At 50.9% G+C, this 17314-nt stretch overlaps 1 protein-coding gene across 1 annotated transcript; it reads right to left on the bottom strand.

The window, feature by feature from the left end:
* Positions 1–1350: 1350 nt before the first annotated feature.
* Positions 1351–17314, bottom strand: LOC309891088 (olfactory receptor 14C36-like; the record flags this gene model as incomplete). The annotated part of the gene is made up of 3 exons (XM_082785472.1): positions 1351–1531; positions 8583–9049; positions 17021–17314. 3 exons carry the CDS (start codon positions 17312–17314, stop codon positions 1351–1353), a joined length of 942 nt encoding a protein of 313 aa, XP_082641598.1.

Raw genomic sequence — 17314 nt, 5'->3', positions numbered from 1 at the left:
TGCCAGGAGACCAGCACAGCCCAGACCCTCCCCAGCTCTCCACACCTCCCTGTCCTCTCCCCAGCTCAGCCCAGCAAAGCAGAGCAGCCCAGGCTGGAATGGCCCCCAAAGCAGCAAGTGGAAAACTGGAGGGCAGTGGCAGTGTCCCTGCTGCTGACATCTGCAAATTACCTCACCTCCTCGCCTTCCCCTTGTAGAAGAGACACACAAAGCTCATAGAGTCCAACTCATTTCCAATGGCAGAGACATTTTGGGGTGATTCATTCAATCTAGTCTTTGAAATTTCACCAGAGGTTTAACAACTAATTCAGCAGACTGCCTTCTCTGTGCTTGCTGTGTTCCCTGGAGTTGCAGAGCTCTCCTTTGCCTGTTCCATCCCAGGTTTAGCATCTTACCTCTGGGTGGCTCCACCTTGGACATGCTCATGCTCTGTGGGCTCCATGTCCTGCTGACTCCCTGGCACACACTGTCCCTGCCAATCCCCCGGGCTCTCCTGGTGACTTGCACTTCCCTGACACCTGCCTGCCTTCACACCTATTGCATGCTGTGGATACAGGCAAGTGAAGTCACCATCTCTATGGGTGCCAGACACCAGCTGGCAATTCCAAAATCAGCCCTCCCTGCCTAATAGCTGATCCTTGGTGATCAGCTGATCTCGTCGCCCTGAGCCCACAGAGAAACAAGCAAAGCAAGGAGCCTCCTTTGAGTCCGTTCCTTTGCAATATCCATGAGAAGAGATGTGGGAGAAGAGCTGAGCCTTCAGGCACTGCCCTCAGTGCCAGATCCCCTTTCATGCTGGAGGTGCTGGTACGGAGCCAGCTGTGTTAGAGACCCTGGCCTGTGGACAAAGGACTTCCCCACAGCAGCACAATGAGCAAGCAACAAGAGCAATCAGAACTCACAGCAAGAGAAGGGCTCTGAAGGAGAGAGTGGGACATTAAAGAGAGCACCTCAGGACAGACCAAACCGTCAGGCTCCCTGGCAATGCTGCTGTGCCAGGACTCTTCTCCCCTCCACCTCTGAACACAGCCAAGTGCCTCTGCAGTTCCACCACAGGTATCTGAGGAAGGATCTCAGGCAAGAAAGTCACTGCAGGGTCCTTTCTTTTATTGAAATATACAGAGAGCCTGGCTCATTGTTTCCACCAAGTCTTGGAGTCACCCAAGGCAGGTAGATACTGAAATGACGGGGAGGAAAAATGTTATGTCTTTGTACCTTTGCAGACACAATCATAAGCAAGGCAAAAAACAACAACAACAACAACAAACAGCAAAGCGCACTCACAGAAAACAAACATTTGGGAATATAATGAGTTACATTATGAGTGATATGCAGAAGAAAACAGGCCATTTATTGCTTCTGAAGAACTCCAGTCATCACTTTCCACACTGCATCCTTCAGCTCCTGGTTCCTCATGCTGTAGATGAGGGGGTTCACTGCTGGAGGCACCACTGAGTACAGAACTGCCAGCAAAAGATTCAGAGAAGAGGAGGACATAGAGGGAGGCTTCAGGTAGGCAAATGTGCCACTGCTGATGAACAGGGAGACCACGGCCAGGTGAGGGAGGCACATGGAAAAGGCTTTGTGCCGTCCCTGTTGTGAGGGGATCTTCAGCACAGCCCTGAAGATCTGCACATAGGACAGCACAAGGAAAACAAAACAGCCAGATGCTACAGCGACACTAAGCATAAGAAGCCCAACTTCTCTGAGGTAGGCATCTGAGCAGGAGAGCTTGAGGATCTGGGGAATATCACAGAAGAACTGGTCCAGGGCATTGCCTTGGCAGAGGGGAAGGGAAAATGTATTGGCAGTATGCAGCACAACATAGAGAAAAATAATGCCCCAGGCAGCTGCTGCCATGTTGACACAAGTTCTGCTGTTCATTATTGTTCTGTAGTGCAGGGGTTTGCAGATGGCAATGTAGCGGTCGTAGGCCATGATGGTGAGAATAGAAAACTCTGCTGAAAGGAAAAAGAAACAGAAAAAAACCTGAACAGCACAACCTGCATAGGAAATGGCCATGGTGTCCCAGAGGGAATTGGCCATGGCTTTGGGAAGAGTGGTGGTAATAGTGCCCAGGTCGAGGAGGGTGAGGTTGAGGAGGAAGAAGTACATGGGGGTGTGGAGGCGGTGGTCACAGGCTACAGCAGTGAGGATGAGGCCGTTGCCCAGGAGGGCAGCCAGGTAGATGCCCAGGAAGAGCCCAAAGTGCAGGAGCTGCAGCTCTCGTGTGTCTGCAAATGGCAGGAGGAGGAACTCAGTGGGGAAGCTGCTGTTGGACATTTGCTGCCTCAGAGCAAGGATGGCTGTGAGTGGTGGAAAAGACACGGAACAAGTTAGAGATATTTCTCTGAGCAATACCTATAGTTATATGTTATGTTTCATCGAAACCTCCTCAGCAAGCAGACAACTCCATTAGTGTTCTCCTGACTGCTCTTCAGGGCAGGAAAATGAGAGCAGAGACTCTAGAGAGTGCCTTCCATGCAGGTAGTGTAGGAGTTGGTCCATCTTGTCAAGAATCACTGCCAGAGATGCCCTGGGGGTGCTGTAGAGCTGAGAGCTGCCTACCCCAGGAAGCAGCGTCTGGGCAACAGCAGGACCCTGCCCTGCCTGCCCTGCCAGGGGAGGGGGTGCTCCTTCCACCCACAGCTTCTCCCCGCAGCACCCTGGGCAGCTCCCCAGGCAGGCTGAGTGCTGAGTCTGGCAGGCAGCAGAGGCCCTGCCCCAGCACACAGCCCCTGGGGCACAGTAGGGACCCTGCTCTGCACCACAGCCCTGGACACCCCTGACTGCAACCTGGCTGCAGCCAGCCCTGTGAGAAAGAAACTTCATGTCCTGTCCTTCAGTTATTTATGGCAGATAATCACTGTTCCGGAGCTTGTCGTTCTCCTCTTATCCAAACATTAAGCGTCCTCCTGAAAGCTCCCATAGGTTGAGGGATTTGCCAGCAAATCTGGAGATGGCACCAGGAACAACAGCTGTGCTGCCCTGCAGCCAGAGACTTACCCTGTTCAGGGCTCTGAAGATTTCTCCCGCAGTGAGCTCTCAGCATCCCCCCTCCACTCTGCCTTTAACATCTCCCTCCCTTCTCTCAGCTGCCCTTGTTCCCTGCAGGCAGTGCCCTCAGCCCTGCTGTGCTGTGCAGAGGAGCTGCTCCTGGGCAGAGCTGTCTCTCTGCAGTGCTGCCCTCTTGCCAGGAGCTCCCCTTGGGCCCAGGAGCCCGGCCCAGCTCAGCAGCACAGGGAGCTCTTGACATGTCCCTGTGCCTCCAGAGGAATCAACTTTGAAACAGACAAGTAATCACTGATGTTCCCTCCCACTACTTCAGAAGGAAACTATTCCAGCACTGTTATTCCTCATACAGAAAAACTATGAGGTCCAAGAATCACTTTTCCATGTCCTGGTTTTAGGCAGAACACCCAGGCAAGGACAGGGAGGGACCTGCCTTCCCCCTGCTGAGAGAAGTGTTTCAGCTGAGTAAAACAAGGCGTCTACTTCTTTATTTGCTGTCCAGAGGCTACAAGGGGGCTCAGCTTCCTCTCCCATTCCAAACACAACCCACACAATTTGGGATTCCTCTTGACCTGGTTCAGGTGGGCACAAACCAGGCAGCTGCATGTCAGCTGCCTGTCTCAGCTCCCAGCATATTGAATGGAGACAGAGAGCAGAAGGGAGCTGTTCAGATCCAGACACCAGGTGACATTGGAGGTGCCATGGTGACATTTGAGTGATGTTTCAAGTGTCAAATTCCTCTGGGCCATAAACAGAGATTTTATTGTTGAATGTCCATTATAATATAGCTCTAGCCATTGTTCAATAGCAAAGAAACAAAAGGCAAGCTATGACTTGGTTGCCATCACTGAAACTTGGTGGGAGCACTCCCATGACTAGAGTACTGCAATGTCTGGCTATAAGCTCTTCAGAAGGGACAGGCAGCACAGAAGGAGTGGTGGCATAGCTCTATATTAGAAAGTGTTTTGATGTTGTGAAACTCGAGGCTGAGAATGATAATGTTGAGTCCCTGTGGGATAGGGTCAGCAGGAAGGCCAACAAGGCAGGCAGCCTGGTGGGGATATCTTATAGACTGCCAAACCACGATGAGGAGACAGATGAGGAATTCTACAGGCAGCTGGCAAAAGTTGCAAAATCATCAGTGCTTGTTCTCATGGGGGACTTCAACTTCACAGATATATCCTGGAAATGCAATACAGCTCAGTGGAAGAAGTCCAGGAGGTTTCTGGAGAGAGTGGAAGAAAGCTTCCTGACGCAGCTGGTTAGTGAGCCTACCAGGGGAGGTGCCCTGCTAGACCTTCTCTTCACAAACAGAGAAGGACTGGTGGGAAATGTTGTGCTTGGGAGCTGGCTTGGGCAGAGTGACCGCGAAATGTTAGAGTTCTCCATTCTTGGTGAAGTCAGGAGAGGGATCAGTAAAAACACGGTCTTGGACTCCCAGAGGGCAGACCTTGAGCTCTTCAGGACACTGGCTGGCAGAGTCTCTTGGGAGGCAGTTCTGAAGGGCAGAGGAGTCCAGAAAAGCTGGGCACTCTTGAAGAAGGAAATCTTAAAGGCTCAGGAGCAGTCTGTCCTTATGTGCCCAAAGACGAGCCAATGTGGAAGAAGAGTGGCTTGGCTGAACAGAGAGTTGCTGCTAGAGTTTGGGAAGAAAAAGAGAGTTTAGGACATTTGAAAAGAGGGCAGGCCTCTCAGGAGGGCTATCAGGATGTCATGAGACTGTGCAGGGACAAAATGAGAAAGGCCAAAGCTCATCTGGAGCTCACTCTGGCTACTGCTGTTAAAGATAACAGAAAATGTTTTTATAAATACATAAACAGAAAAAAGAAGACTAAGGAGAATCTCCATCCTTTACTGGATGTGGGAGGAAACTTAGTGACAAGAGATGAGGAAAAGACTGAGGTGCTTAATGCCTTCTTTGCCTCAGTCTTTAGCGGCAAGACCAGTTGTTCTCTGGGTACTCATCCCCCTGATCTGGTGGAAGGGGGATGATCTGGTGGAACTAGCTGCTGTGCATCAGAGAGGCTGGGAGTCCAGCAGCAGTGCCATGGGCTGGAAGGATCACAACCAGCTCACTTCTACCTGGGCAGATTCTGGCCCAAGAAGGGAGTGTTTTATAAGTATGATATTACGAGGGCAGTGGTGCCTCAGAAACTTCAGTAAGTCCAGAAAGTCCAGTAGGAAGCAAATGGCTGTTAAACAGCCTGTGAGTTGACTTCTTTCTGAAGCAGCTGACAGGTCATCCCTTGACTCCTGGCTGGGATCTGTGCCTTTAGGCTGACATCTGCTGATCTCCATGACAAGCCAGCAGATGCACCTGCTCTGCACATAGTTTGTGAGATCCTCTCTTCCTAAGTCCCTGGCAGGCCCCATAGAGGAAGAGGTCTTGAAGAGGTTTTGTCGTGTCAGAAGTTTCAGCTTTTGCCTAATTCATCCTTCAGGACTGCTTTCAGTTTTTGATACAGGGGGGGCCACTGCCTCCGAGATGTCTGGGGGAACACAAAGCCTTCATGAGGGCAGGGAAAAAGTTACCCTGGGTCCATAGGAGCCATTCTAGAACCAAAACATGTAGGCAGGAAGCGCACTTTCGTGGTGTTGCAGAGCTGCTGGGCACATTGCACAGGGTGCTCTGACAGCCTTTGTGTCCTTCACCATGCTGCCTTAGGAGATGCTTCTTTCTCAGGAACAGGGAAGCCAACAGAGGTGAGGCAGATACTCACAGGACCCGCGGGAACGGGGTTAAGCTGAGGCAGGGGAAATTTAGGCTTGACATAAGGAGGGGGTTCTTCACAGAGAGGGTGGTTGCACACTGGAACAGGCTCCCCAGGGAAGTGGTCACTGCACCGAGCCTGTCTGAGTTTAAGAAGAGATTGGACTGTGCACTTAGTCACATGGTCTGAACTTTTGGGTAGACCTGTGCGGTGTCAAGAGTTGGACTTGATGATCCTTAAGGGTCCCTTCCAACTCAGGATATTCTATGATTCTATGATTCTATGATTCTATAGGTCACTGGTGAAGGAACTGTGTTTTTGTGCCATCACCAACGCGGATTACAAAAACACTTCCACATGTAATGGTAATACATCCCACCCCATATATACCTTCATGTGGGGAAACAGAGAGGGAGATGACAGCCAAGGGACACATTTCGGTTGGGAAGGTGCAGCCCAGCAGAGACAAGAAGTCAAGGCAGTGGGGTGGGGGAGGCCAGGAGAGGCAGCCCAAGGAGTGGTGCTGCTTGTGAGGACACATTTGTGCCAGCAGCCTGAGTGGGCAGCAGCTGTCTGGAGGCGAGGGGAGGCCAGGAAGCGCATGTTAAGAGGTCTCCTGCCAGTAGAGACAAGGTCAGGGCCGAGGCCAAGAGGCGAGGCAGGCCCAGGGCAGGGGGCTGCAAGGGCCATGCTGAGCTCCCTGCCGGGCTGGGGTCAGCCACGGCTCAGGAAATGGAGGACCCTGAGTGGTGCTGCTGTGCAGAGCCAGGGGGCTGTGGTTCCTGAGGACCCCCGGAGGATTCTGCCCTGCCTGTTTTTCTCTGGGTGGTCAGCAGACCCAACTCCATGGGGATCTCTGCTGCTGAGCCCCTTTCCATCTGCCCTAGTGTCTCAGCAGCACAGGGCAGTACTTGCAGCATTATGGGTTGTCTCTAAGGTCACAAATGGCAGGCAAGTGCTGCACCAGACCTTGCCCTTGAGTCTCCAAAGAGGGTGTCCTCAATTAATCTGCATCTTATGGGCCTTTGCCTGCTGGCAGTTCACTTCTTCTCATGGCATTGCAGAGCCCCCATAGCCCATGGACTCCTCAGATTCAACTCTACCAGACCCTTCTTTTGATGGCCACTCAGATGCAGTTCTAGTCACTACACATGGAACACACTGTCCCTGAGTTCCCCTGACATCTCCTGGCAGCTCCAGATTCCTCTCCAGGCAGACATCAGCCATCGGCCCTACTGCAGGGGGCACAGTGCTATGTAGATGAGTCCAAAAACGGTTGTTGTCTAATTGGGCAAATGCCACCATAAATGGTGCAGGACTTGGTTGCTGTCAGACCACCCTGGGACTTTAAGCCGGTGTCCTTCATTCGATGAACTTGCCCAGAAAACAAGGAGCAGGGAGCAACCCCTAGGCTCTGCCTCTAACAGCAGCACTGGAAGAGGTGTCCAGGCTTCTGGGTTTGCCTTCTGAAGCCCCTTTTTTTACTGTCATGCTAGCAGGGAGGCCAGCTCTGTCACTGGCACGTTCCCTTCTGCTGCCTACAGTCACAGGACTGCCACAGGCAAAGGACTGTCACCAAGGTACACAAGGTCCATCTGTGGGATAATAGAAAGTGGCAAGGAAAAGGTGGAGACTGTGGAAGTGAAATGACAGCAGCAGTGAAAAGGCCTTGTTCTGCTGCAGTCATGGCTCCAGGGAAGTAGCAGCCCTGACCCAAAGGCAGCAGAGAGGCAGAGCCCAGCAGGCAGTGAGGGGCAGCCCAAGGGCCACCAGGGCTCACTCCTTGTCCTGGTTTCAGTTAGGATAGAGTTCATTTTCCTCCTAGTAGCTGGTAGGGTGCTATGTTTTGGCTTAGGATGAGAAGAGTGCTGATACCATGCTGATGTTTGAATTGTTGCAGAGCAGTGCTTACACCAAGCCAAGGACTTTTCAGCTTCTCACTCTGTCCTGCCAGTGGGCAGGCTGGGGGTGCAGCAGGAGCTGGGAGGGGACAGACCCAGGACAGCTGACCCAAACTAGCCAAAGGGGTATTCCATCCCATCTGACGTCATGCTAAACAATATATAGGGGTGGCTAGCGGGGGTGGGGGGTGGGCTGCTCGGGGTTAGGCTGGGCATCAATCAGCAGGTGGTGAGCAATTGCATTATGCATCACTTGTTTCGTACACATTACTAGTAGTAGCACTATTATTATTACTATTATAATTATTATTTTCCTGTCTTAATAACCTGTCTTTATCTCAACCCACAGGCTCCACTTTCCCATTTCTCCCTTCACAGAGAGGGAAGGGGAAGGGTGAGCGAAATGCTGTGTGGTGTTTAGCTGCTGACAGGGTTAAACCACAACACTCCTTCATGTGGCAGCTGGGCTCTGGGCCCTGAGCCCCTCCTGCATGCTGGGGCTATTCCCCCAGCTCCAGAGCAGGTGGAAACAAACAGGAGCTGAGACCAATGAAGTTCTCGTGGCTTCTTTTTTATCTGTATCTATAGAAGAGACCCGATCATAGCTCCAGATGATGATTGTCTCAAAGTAAAGAACAAAATAACAGGTAGGAGGCTAAGAATAAGCTTCTCTAGATCAAAGCAAGAAATGGAAGAAAAACACAATAAGAGAAAATAAAGGAGTAATAGAGAAAACAAAAGATTTTCCTCAGTTTCTGAAATAAATTAGGAACTTTAAAGCACATTATTGATTTGAAGAAGCATGTATTCCAAGAATTTCCAGACTGCATCCTTGAGCACCTTATTCCTCATGCTGTAGATGAGGGGGTTCACTGCTGGAGGCACCACCGAGTACAGAAATGACACCACGAGATTTAGAGTTGGGGAGGAGAGTGAGAGGGGTTTCAGGTAGGCAAACATGACAGTGCTGAGAAACAGGGAAACCACGGCCAGGTGAGGGAGGCACGTGGAAAAGGCTTTGTGCTGGCCCTGCTCAGAGGGCATCCTCAGCACGGCCCTGAAGATCTGCACATAGGACAGCACAATGAAGACAAAGCAAACTAATGCTAAGGAAATACTAAACAGAAGTGTCCAGACTTCTCTGAGGTAGGCATCTGAGCAGGAGAGCTTGAGGATCTGTGGGATTTCACAGAAGAACTGGTCCAGGGCATTGCCTTGGCAGAGGGGCAGTGAAAATGTATTGGCCGTGTGCAGGACAGCATTGAGAAAGCCACTGCCCCAGGAAGCTGCTGCCATCTGGGCACAAGCTCTGCTGCCCAGCAGGCTCCCGTAGTGCAGGGGCTTGCAGATGGCAATGTAGCGGTCATAGGCCATGACAGTAAGAATGGAATACTCTGCTGTGAGAAAGAAGGCAAACAGTAAGACCTGTGCAGCACATCCTTGAGAGGAAATGGTCCTGGTGTCCCAGAGGGAGTCGGCCATGGCTTTGGGGACACTAGTAGAGATGGAGCCCAGGTCGAGGAAGGCGAGGTTGAGGAGGAAGAAGTACATGGGGGTGTGGAGGCGGTGGTCGCAGGCTACAGCGGTGAGGATGAGGCCGTTGCCCAAGAGGGCAGCCAGGTAAATTCCCAGGAATAGCCCGAAGTGCAGGAGCTGCAGCTCGTGTGTGTCTGCGAATGGCAGGAGGAGGAACTCGCTCACAGAGCTGCTGTTGGACATTCTCTGACTTTGTCAAGGCTGTCTGTTGAAGAGGAGAAAGCAAAACAAAGTTAGAACATAATTCTCTGAGGAAAACCTAATGCAAGTCTTATAACACCCCCAAACAGAGCCTCTCTCTTAGCACGAGAACTGTTCTGCAGCTCTCTTGCTCGAGCTGCAGCTGGTGTTGGCTGAGGGAGGCACTGGGAGCAGGGGCTGCTTTGGGCTCTAGAGGAGTCCTTCCTACTGTACAGCACGAGGGAAAAAGGAACATAGTGAAACAGGTTCAGTCCACCTCTCAGATCATTGAGCTTTGCAGTACTCTTGCAAACATCTCCAACCACAGTGCAGAGCAAAGTAGGATTTTCTTTGCTTTATTTTCTAGTAGTTACCCCTGTAATGATTAGGACGACAATCATGCTCAGGTGTTTCCCTGAGAAGAAACTGGAGGCAGCTGAGAGCAGAGAAGTCCCAGTCCAAATGCAGCTTGGCAGAATCCTTACCTTGTCTCTGGGTGCCAGACCACAAACTCAGCCCTTCCTTCCTAGCTAGGGGTGCAGAGGCCTCACTCCAGGTGCCCACATACAGCCATCCAGCAACACAGACATGACCTTAGCATGGAGGTGTCTTCTCCTTGGGGCGCTTTGGTACAGGGTCAGAAGGAGCTTGGGAGTTTCTCCTCATCTGGGCTCTGCCTGCTGTGCTGGCCCTGCATGTCCCACAGCCCATGGGCTGCAGGGGGGAGAGGAGGCCAGGGAGGGGCTGCTCCAGGGGAAGGCGTCTGCACTGCAGGGCATGGCCGCGTGGTGCCCGAATCCCCCCTGCCATGGCATTTCTAGCAACAGCTCCTTCTGGCCAAATCCCCCTCTCTCTGCTGCCTGCAGCTGTCCCTGCCGGGAGCTGCTGTTCTGCGCCCACCTCTTCTTTCCCCCTGCCTGTGCTCACAGACCCCATCCCACATGGATGTGCTCAGCGCTGCCCTGCAGCACCCTGCCACCAACAGGGCCCTGCCAAGGGGCACCTCCATGGCTGCAGGAGCTACGGGGCAGCTGACAGAGAGCCCGGCATGGCCAGCCAGGGCAGGGTGTTCTGGGATGACTGGGGGCACCTGCCTTAGGGCACTCCAAGGGGCTTCTGCCAGACTTCCTCACCTCACAGTGCAAACCAGCAGGAATCTCAAAGCCTACAACATTGTCCACTGCCCTCCCTGAAACAAGACCCAGGAGGAGACCCTTCTAGGACCTGCAGCTGCATGGCCCTGCAGCCAGAGACTTACCTTGTCAAGGGTTGTGCAGATTTCTCCTGCAGTCAGCTCTCAGCATCCTCCCGCTCTTAACTGCCTCCAAGCCCTCTCTCCTTCTGTCGTCTCCCCATGCCACCTGCAGTCAGAGGCCCCAGCCCTGCTACACTGTGCAGAGGAGCTGCTTCTGGGCTCAGCTGTTTCTCTGCATCAGGGCCCTCTTGCCAGGAGCTCTCTCTGTCCCAGGTGCCTGGCCCAGCTCAGCAGCAGAGGCCCAGCCCAAGGCATTGGAATCACCCCTCTGGTGTCTTTGGTGATGAGTCCACGAACCTCAGGTACTGACAGCAAATTGAAGAACTCTTTCAAGAAGTCCAAGTCAGATGTAAGTTTCCTAGAGTTTCCCTCCAAGGGCCAGAACTTACATAGCCTCCCTTGGAGCTCATTAGAGCCAAACAGTGGAGGCAGTGAGGCCAAGGAGGCAAAGGCAATGTGAAATTGACACTGATCTTTGGAAAAACTGGATATGTTTCACCAAGCACAAAGGCTGAGCCTTGATCCCTGGCCTCTGAGAAGGGAGATCCTTTCCCTTTACATTATATATTGCTCAGGGATCTTCCTGAAGATGGGGATGTGCATTGTCAATAGCAGGACAATGGTGCGACACCTCCAATGTATTGATGGCATCACTGAGTGGGCTAACATAGCAGAAGTATTTGAGAAGGGGAAGAAAATAATTCAAATCCTTCTGAAAGACGATTTTGTTGTAAAAAAGTAAGGTCATAGAATCATAGAATTATAGAATATCCCGAGTTGGTAGGGATCCATAAGGATTATCAAATCCAACTCCTGGCACTGCATGGGTCTGCCCAAAAGTTTAGACCATGTGACTAAGTGCACAGTTCAATCACTTTTTAAATTCATACAGGCTTGGTGCAGTGACTATGTCCCTGAAGAGCCTGTTCCAGTGTGCAACCACCCTCTTGGTGAAGAACCTCTTCTTGATGTCCAGCCTAAACTTCCCCTGCCTCAGCTTAACACCATTCCCGTGGGTCCTATCACTGGTGTTTACAGAGAATAAGTCACCTGCCTCTCCACTCCCCCTCATGAGGAAGTTGTAGACCCCAATGAGGTCCCCTCTCAGCCTCCTCTTCTCCAGGCTGAACAGGCCCAATGACCTCTGCCACTCCTCATACGTCTTCCCCTCTAGGCCCTTCACCATCTTCTTCACCCTCCTCTGGACACTCTCTAACAGTTTAATGTCCTTCCTGTACTGTGGTGCCCAGAACTGCACACAGTACTTGAGGTGAGGCCAGACCAGCGCAGAGTAGAGAGGGACAATCACCTCCCTTGACTGACTAGCGATGCTGGGCTTGATGCACCCCAGGATACGGTTGGCCCTCCTGGCTGCCAGGGCACACTGCTGGCTCATATTCAACTTGCTGTCTACCACGACCTCCAGATCCCTCTCTTTTAGGCTGCTCTCCAGCGTCTCATCGCCCAGTCTGTACGTATAGCCAGGGTTGTCCCGTCCCAGGTGCAGGACCCGACACTTGCCTTTGTTAAACTTCATGTGGTTGGTGATCGCCCAGCTCTCCAATCTGTCCAGGTCTCTCTGCAAGGCCTTTCCACCCTCAGCTGACTCCACAACTCCTCCAAATTTGGTGTCATCGGCAAATTTCCTCAAAACACCTTCTAGTCCTACATCCAACTCATTTATAAAGACATTGAAGAGGACTGGCCCTAAAATGGAGCCTTGAGGGACCCCACTAGTGACCATCTGCCAGCCAGATGTGGCCCCATTTACCACAACCCTTTGAGCCCTGCCCGTCAGCCAATTGCTCACCCATCGTATGATTTTTGTTAAGTTCTATGCTGGACATTTTGTCCAGTAGGATCCTATGGGAAACTGTGTCAAAAGCCTTGCTGAAGTCCAAAAAAATCCCATCATCTGGTTTCCCTTGGTCAACTAGATGGGTGACCTTATCATAAAAGGAAATCAGATTTGTTAGGCAGGACCTACCCCTCATGAACCCATGTTGGCTGGGACCAATGACTGCATTGTCCCCCTGGTGCACCTCAATAACTTCAAGAATCATCTTCTCCATAATTTTACCAGGCACTGATGTGAGATTGACTGGCCAGTAATTGCTAGGGTCTTCTTACTTACCCTTCTTGAAAATTGGCACATTTGCCAGCTTCCACTCTACTGGGACCTCTCCAGATTTCCAACATCGTTGAAAAATAATTGAGAGAGGTCCCACAATGACATCAGCCAGCTCTTTAAGCACCCTGGGATGGATGCCATCCAGACCCATGGACTTGTATGGATCGAGGTGGAGCAGCAAATCCTGCACACATTCAGGGTCGGTTGGGAGTTTGTCATTCCCACCTCCATGGTCCTCCAGTTCAGGGCACCTGGGGTTTGGAAGCCCATCATCAGCATTGAAGACAGAGGTGAAGAAGGCATTAAACATCTCTGCTTTGCCTTTGTCCTTGTCTGTGAGGAGACCTTCCACATCAAGTAGTGGACCTATGTATTCTTTGGTTCTCCTTTTTCTGTTAACATATCTAAAAAAAAAAAAAAACATTTTTATTGTGTCTCACAGACATGGCCAGCTTCAACTCTGGTTGGGCTTTGGCCCCACGAATTTTCTCCCTACAAACACAAACAGCATCCCTGTATTCCTTCCTTGTCACCTGACCCTCCTTCCAGCAGTCATACACTTTCTTTTTCCATCTAAGCTCCAGTAGAAGATCCCTGTTCAACCAGGTCGGCCTTCTGCCCCACCTGCCTGACTTCTGATATTTTGGAATTGCCTGATCTTGTGCTTTTAGGAGGCAGTGCTTAAAGATTGACCAGCACTGATGGACGCCAATGCCTTCAAAAGCAGCTTCCCAGGGGACCTTGCTGACTAGTCCTCTGAGCAGCCTGAAGTCTGCTTTCCCCATATCCAGGGCTGAAGTTTTGGTGGCACTTTTCCTCCTGTCACCATAAATTCTAAACTCAACCACTTCATGGTCACTATGACCGAGATGGTTGTTAATTGCCACATCTCCCACAAGACCCTCTCTGTTTTCCAGCAATAGATCAAGGAGGGCACCTTTCCTAGTTGGCTCCCTTAGCACCTGCACCAAGAAGTTATCATCTAGGTGCTTTATGAACCTCCTGGACTTGCTCGTGTCAGCCATGTGGTGATCCCAGTTGACATCTGGCAAGTTGAAATCTCCCATAAGGACAAGGGCAATTGATTTCGGGGCATCTCTTAGTTCTGCAAAGAATAATTCTTCAGTGTTGCCATCCTGGCCGGGTGGTCTGTAATAGATTCCCACAATTACATCCTCTTTATTTGTTCATCCCTTAATCCTTACCCAGAGGCTCTCAACTTTGCCATCCCCAACTTGAAGATCCATGCAGTCCAGCCCATGCTTCACATACATCGCCACCCCGCCACCTCGCCTACCCTGCCTGTCCCTCCTGAAGAGCCTGTAAACATCTATTGCAGCACACCAGCCACAGGACTCATCCCACCAGGTTTTGCTTATGCTGATGATGTCGTAGCTGTGGGACTGGGCTTCTAGCCCAGTCTTCTAGCTCATCCATTTCTAACCCAGACTTCTAGCTCGTCCATTTTATTCCTTATACTGTGTGCGTTCATGTAGAAGCACTTCAAATGCACCTCCCTACACACATCACCTTGGGGAGCCAACCGAAGGACCTCACCGGCACACAGTCCCTCTGATTCTAGTGCACCATCCCGTAGTTCATCACTGACATACCTGCTTTTATCCCCTTCCCCCGTTTAAAGCCCTATCTATCAGCCCTGCCAAAGGTCAAGAGACCTAGTCAAGAGACAAGGTCAAGAGACCTGCAGAGGTGATCCTGATGCAGACTGGTCGGGATCAAGAGACAGCCGCTTGGGGATGGGCTGGGCGTCAGTCAGGGTGTGCTGAGTAATTGCCTAGAGCATCTCTTGCTTTGTACATTCAATAATAGTAATAAAAATATTTATTATTATTAATCATAAATGATAATATTATCATTATTTTTCCTCTTCCTTTTCTCTCCTATTAAACTGTCTTTATCTCAACACACAAGTTTTTCACAGAATCAGAGAATCACAGAATCATTTAGGTTGGAAGAGACCTCCAAGTTCACCTAGTCCAACCTCTGACCTAACACTAACAGTCCCCACTAAACCATATCCCTAAGCTCTACATCCAAACGTCTTTTAAAGACCTCCAGGAATGGTGACTCAACCACTTCCCTGGGCAGCCTCTTCCAATGCCTAACAACCCTTTTGGTAAAGAGGTTCTTCCTAATATCCAACCTAAATCTCCCCTGGTGCAACTTTCACTCATTCCCCCTTGTGCTATCACCAGGCATGTTGGAGAACAGACCAATTCCCACCTCGCTACAGCCTCCTTTAAGGTGCCTTTAGAGAGAGATAAGGTTGCCCCTGAGCCACCTCTTCTCCAGGCTAAACATTACACCTGTTGTACTACAAGCTCCCATGGGTCAGATCCTCATTTTGAGAATTACCCCGCTCACTGTGTAACCTTGAGGAGGAAGGATTTACAAACACCAGCCTCAAAGACCTCAAAACACAGGATTGTCATGCACTCTGACTGTACAGTCCAGCCCTTTCTTCCCTGAGTCAGAAGGGACCTCTGGAGGTGTTCACTACCATCATCTTCCCTGAGCAGTGATAGCTCTACTGGTAGATCAGGTTAGTTAGTGTTTTCTGCAGATCGGTATTGAAAATCTCTGGGCCTATGACCCAGTGCTGATCCACTGTCTTGATGTCTGTTCCCCTAGTACAAACAATGAGGCCAGCGGAAGGGTGGAGCTGGTCGAATTTCAAAGATCAGTTCCCCTTGGGCAGTGGTGAATGGCTGTCCCTGTGCTCCCCACATGTGATCCTCAAGCTGGTAGTGCTGCTGTGCAGAGGAAATGGGCTGTGGTGCTGTGGGGTGAATCTGCATGGCCGCGCTGGTCAGGTTGGGAAGCAGACCCAGACAGGTCCAGATCACTGGGCTGGACCAGACAGAGGTACTCTGCGAAGGGGGAAATGAATCATTGACCAGCTTCCCTTCACTCTGCCTGCTTCAGGTCCACTCTCTTCTCTGAGACTGCAGAGTTGCAGGTTCATTATGAATAACTGGCTTTAGTTCTTTCCCTGTGGCTGAGCTCACGGTGGGAGATCTCTCACTTTCAGAGGGGCTGCAGTCAGTGCCCATGCCATGCTCTGCTGTTCCTGGAGGTACCCTGGGCTCTGCAGGCAGCTGCAGATTCCCCTCGTGAAGGACATCATCTACAGGTCAGATGTGGGAACAGCCCTGGCTATGTAATGCAGTGACCATTTGCTGCCTCTCCTGTGAGCAGACACCTATGGGTGAGTCTTAAATCTAGCCCTAGGTCTCTGACAGGTCACAGTGTAACAATGAGCCATTCCCTCCTGAACCTAACAAGGAACAGACCCTAGTAGAGAGCTATTTTTTGGCACAGGCTTGAGTAGGAAATTCCAGCCTTCAGGCAGTCCACATGGGTTATCCTGTTTATTACAAAGTTTTTATGAGATAATTCACTGACTCACAGTTACAAGTACATGCAGAAAGCATCCATATGACACAGAGCGGTTTCATGCATTCATTGCAGTGGGAGGAATCCAAATATTTATGTGGGAATACAAGAAGCAAAATCAGTCAATATGACAATAAGGAAAAAGCAATTTAATAAATAATGATAAAAACAAAGAAGAAAAAAGAACATTTTGGAATGGGATGAACGATTTTCATTTCTGTAGAGTGAAGGAAACTTTATGAGTACTAAAAAACATCCCCCAAATCAGTTTCCTAACAGCATCCATGAGCTCTTTGTTCCTCATGCTGTAGATGAGGGGGTTCACTGCTGGAGGCACCACCGAGTACAGAACCGCCAGCAAAAGATTCAGGGATGAGGAGGACTTGAAAGGGGGCTTCAGATAGGCAAACACAATATTGCTGATGAAGAGGGAGACCACGGCCAGGTGAGGGAGGCACGTGGAAAAGGCTTTGTGCCGGCCCTGCTCTGAAGGGATCCTCAGCACAACTCTGAAGATCTGTACGTAAGAAAGCACAAGGAAGACAAAACACCCAAAGGCTAAGCAGACACTAACCACAACAAGCCCAGCTTCCCTGAGGTAGACGTCAGAGCAAGAGAGCTTGAGGATCTGGGGAATTTCACAGAAGAACTGGTCCAGGGCATTGCCTTGGCAGAGGGGAAGGGAAAAGGTATTGGCAGTGTGCAGCACAGCATAGAGAAAAGTACTGCCCCAGGCAGCTGCTGCCATGTTGACACAAGTTCTGCTGTCCATTATTGTTCCGTAGTGCAGAGGTTTGCAGATGGCAATGTAGCGGTCATAGGCCATGATGGTGAGAAGATAAAACTCTGCTGTGACAAAGACAACAAACATAAATACCTGGGTAGCACAACCTGCATAAGAAATGGTCGTTCTGTCCCAGAGGGAGTTGACCATTGCTTTGGGAACAGTGGTGGAGATGGAGCCCATGTCGATAAGGGCGAGGTTGAGGAGGAAGAAGTACATGGGGGTGTGGAGGCGGTGGTCGCAGGCTATGGCTGTGAGAATGAGGCCGTTGCCCAGGAGGGCAGCCAGGTAGATGCCCAGGAAGAGTCCAAAGTGCAGGAGCTGCAACTCGTGAGTGTCTGCAAATGCCAAGAGGAGGAACTCTGTGGGGAAGCTGCTGTTGGACAT

This window comes from Aythya marila, assembly GCF_965140915.1.
Source record: "Aythya marila genome assembly, contig: HAP1_HAP1_SCAFFOLD_154, whole genome shotgun sequence".
Lineage (NCBI taxonomy): Eukaryota > Metazoa > Chordata > Aves > Anseriformes > Anatidae > Aythya > Aythya marila.
Note: the sequence above shows the minus strand (reverse complement) of the source record. Positions and strands in the feature narration are given on the sequence as shown.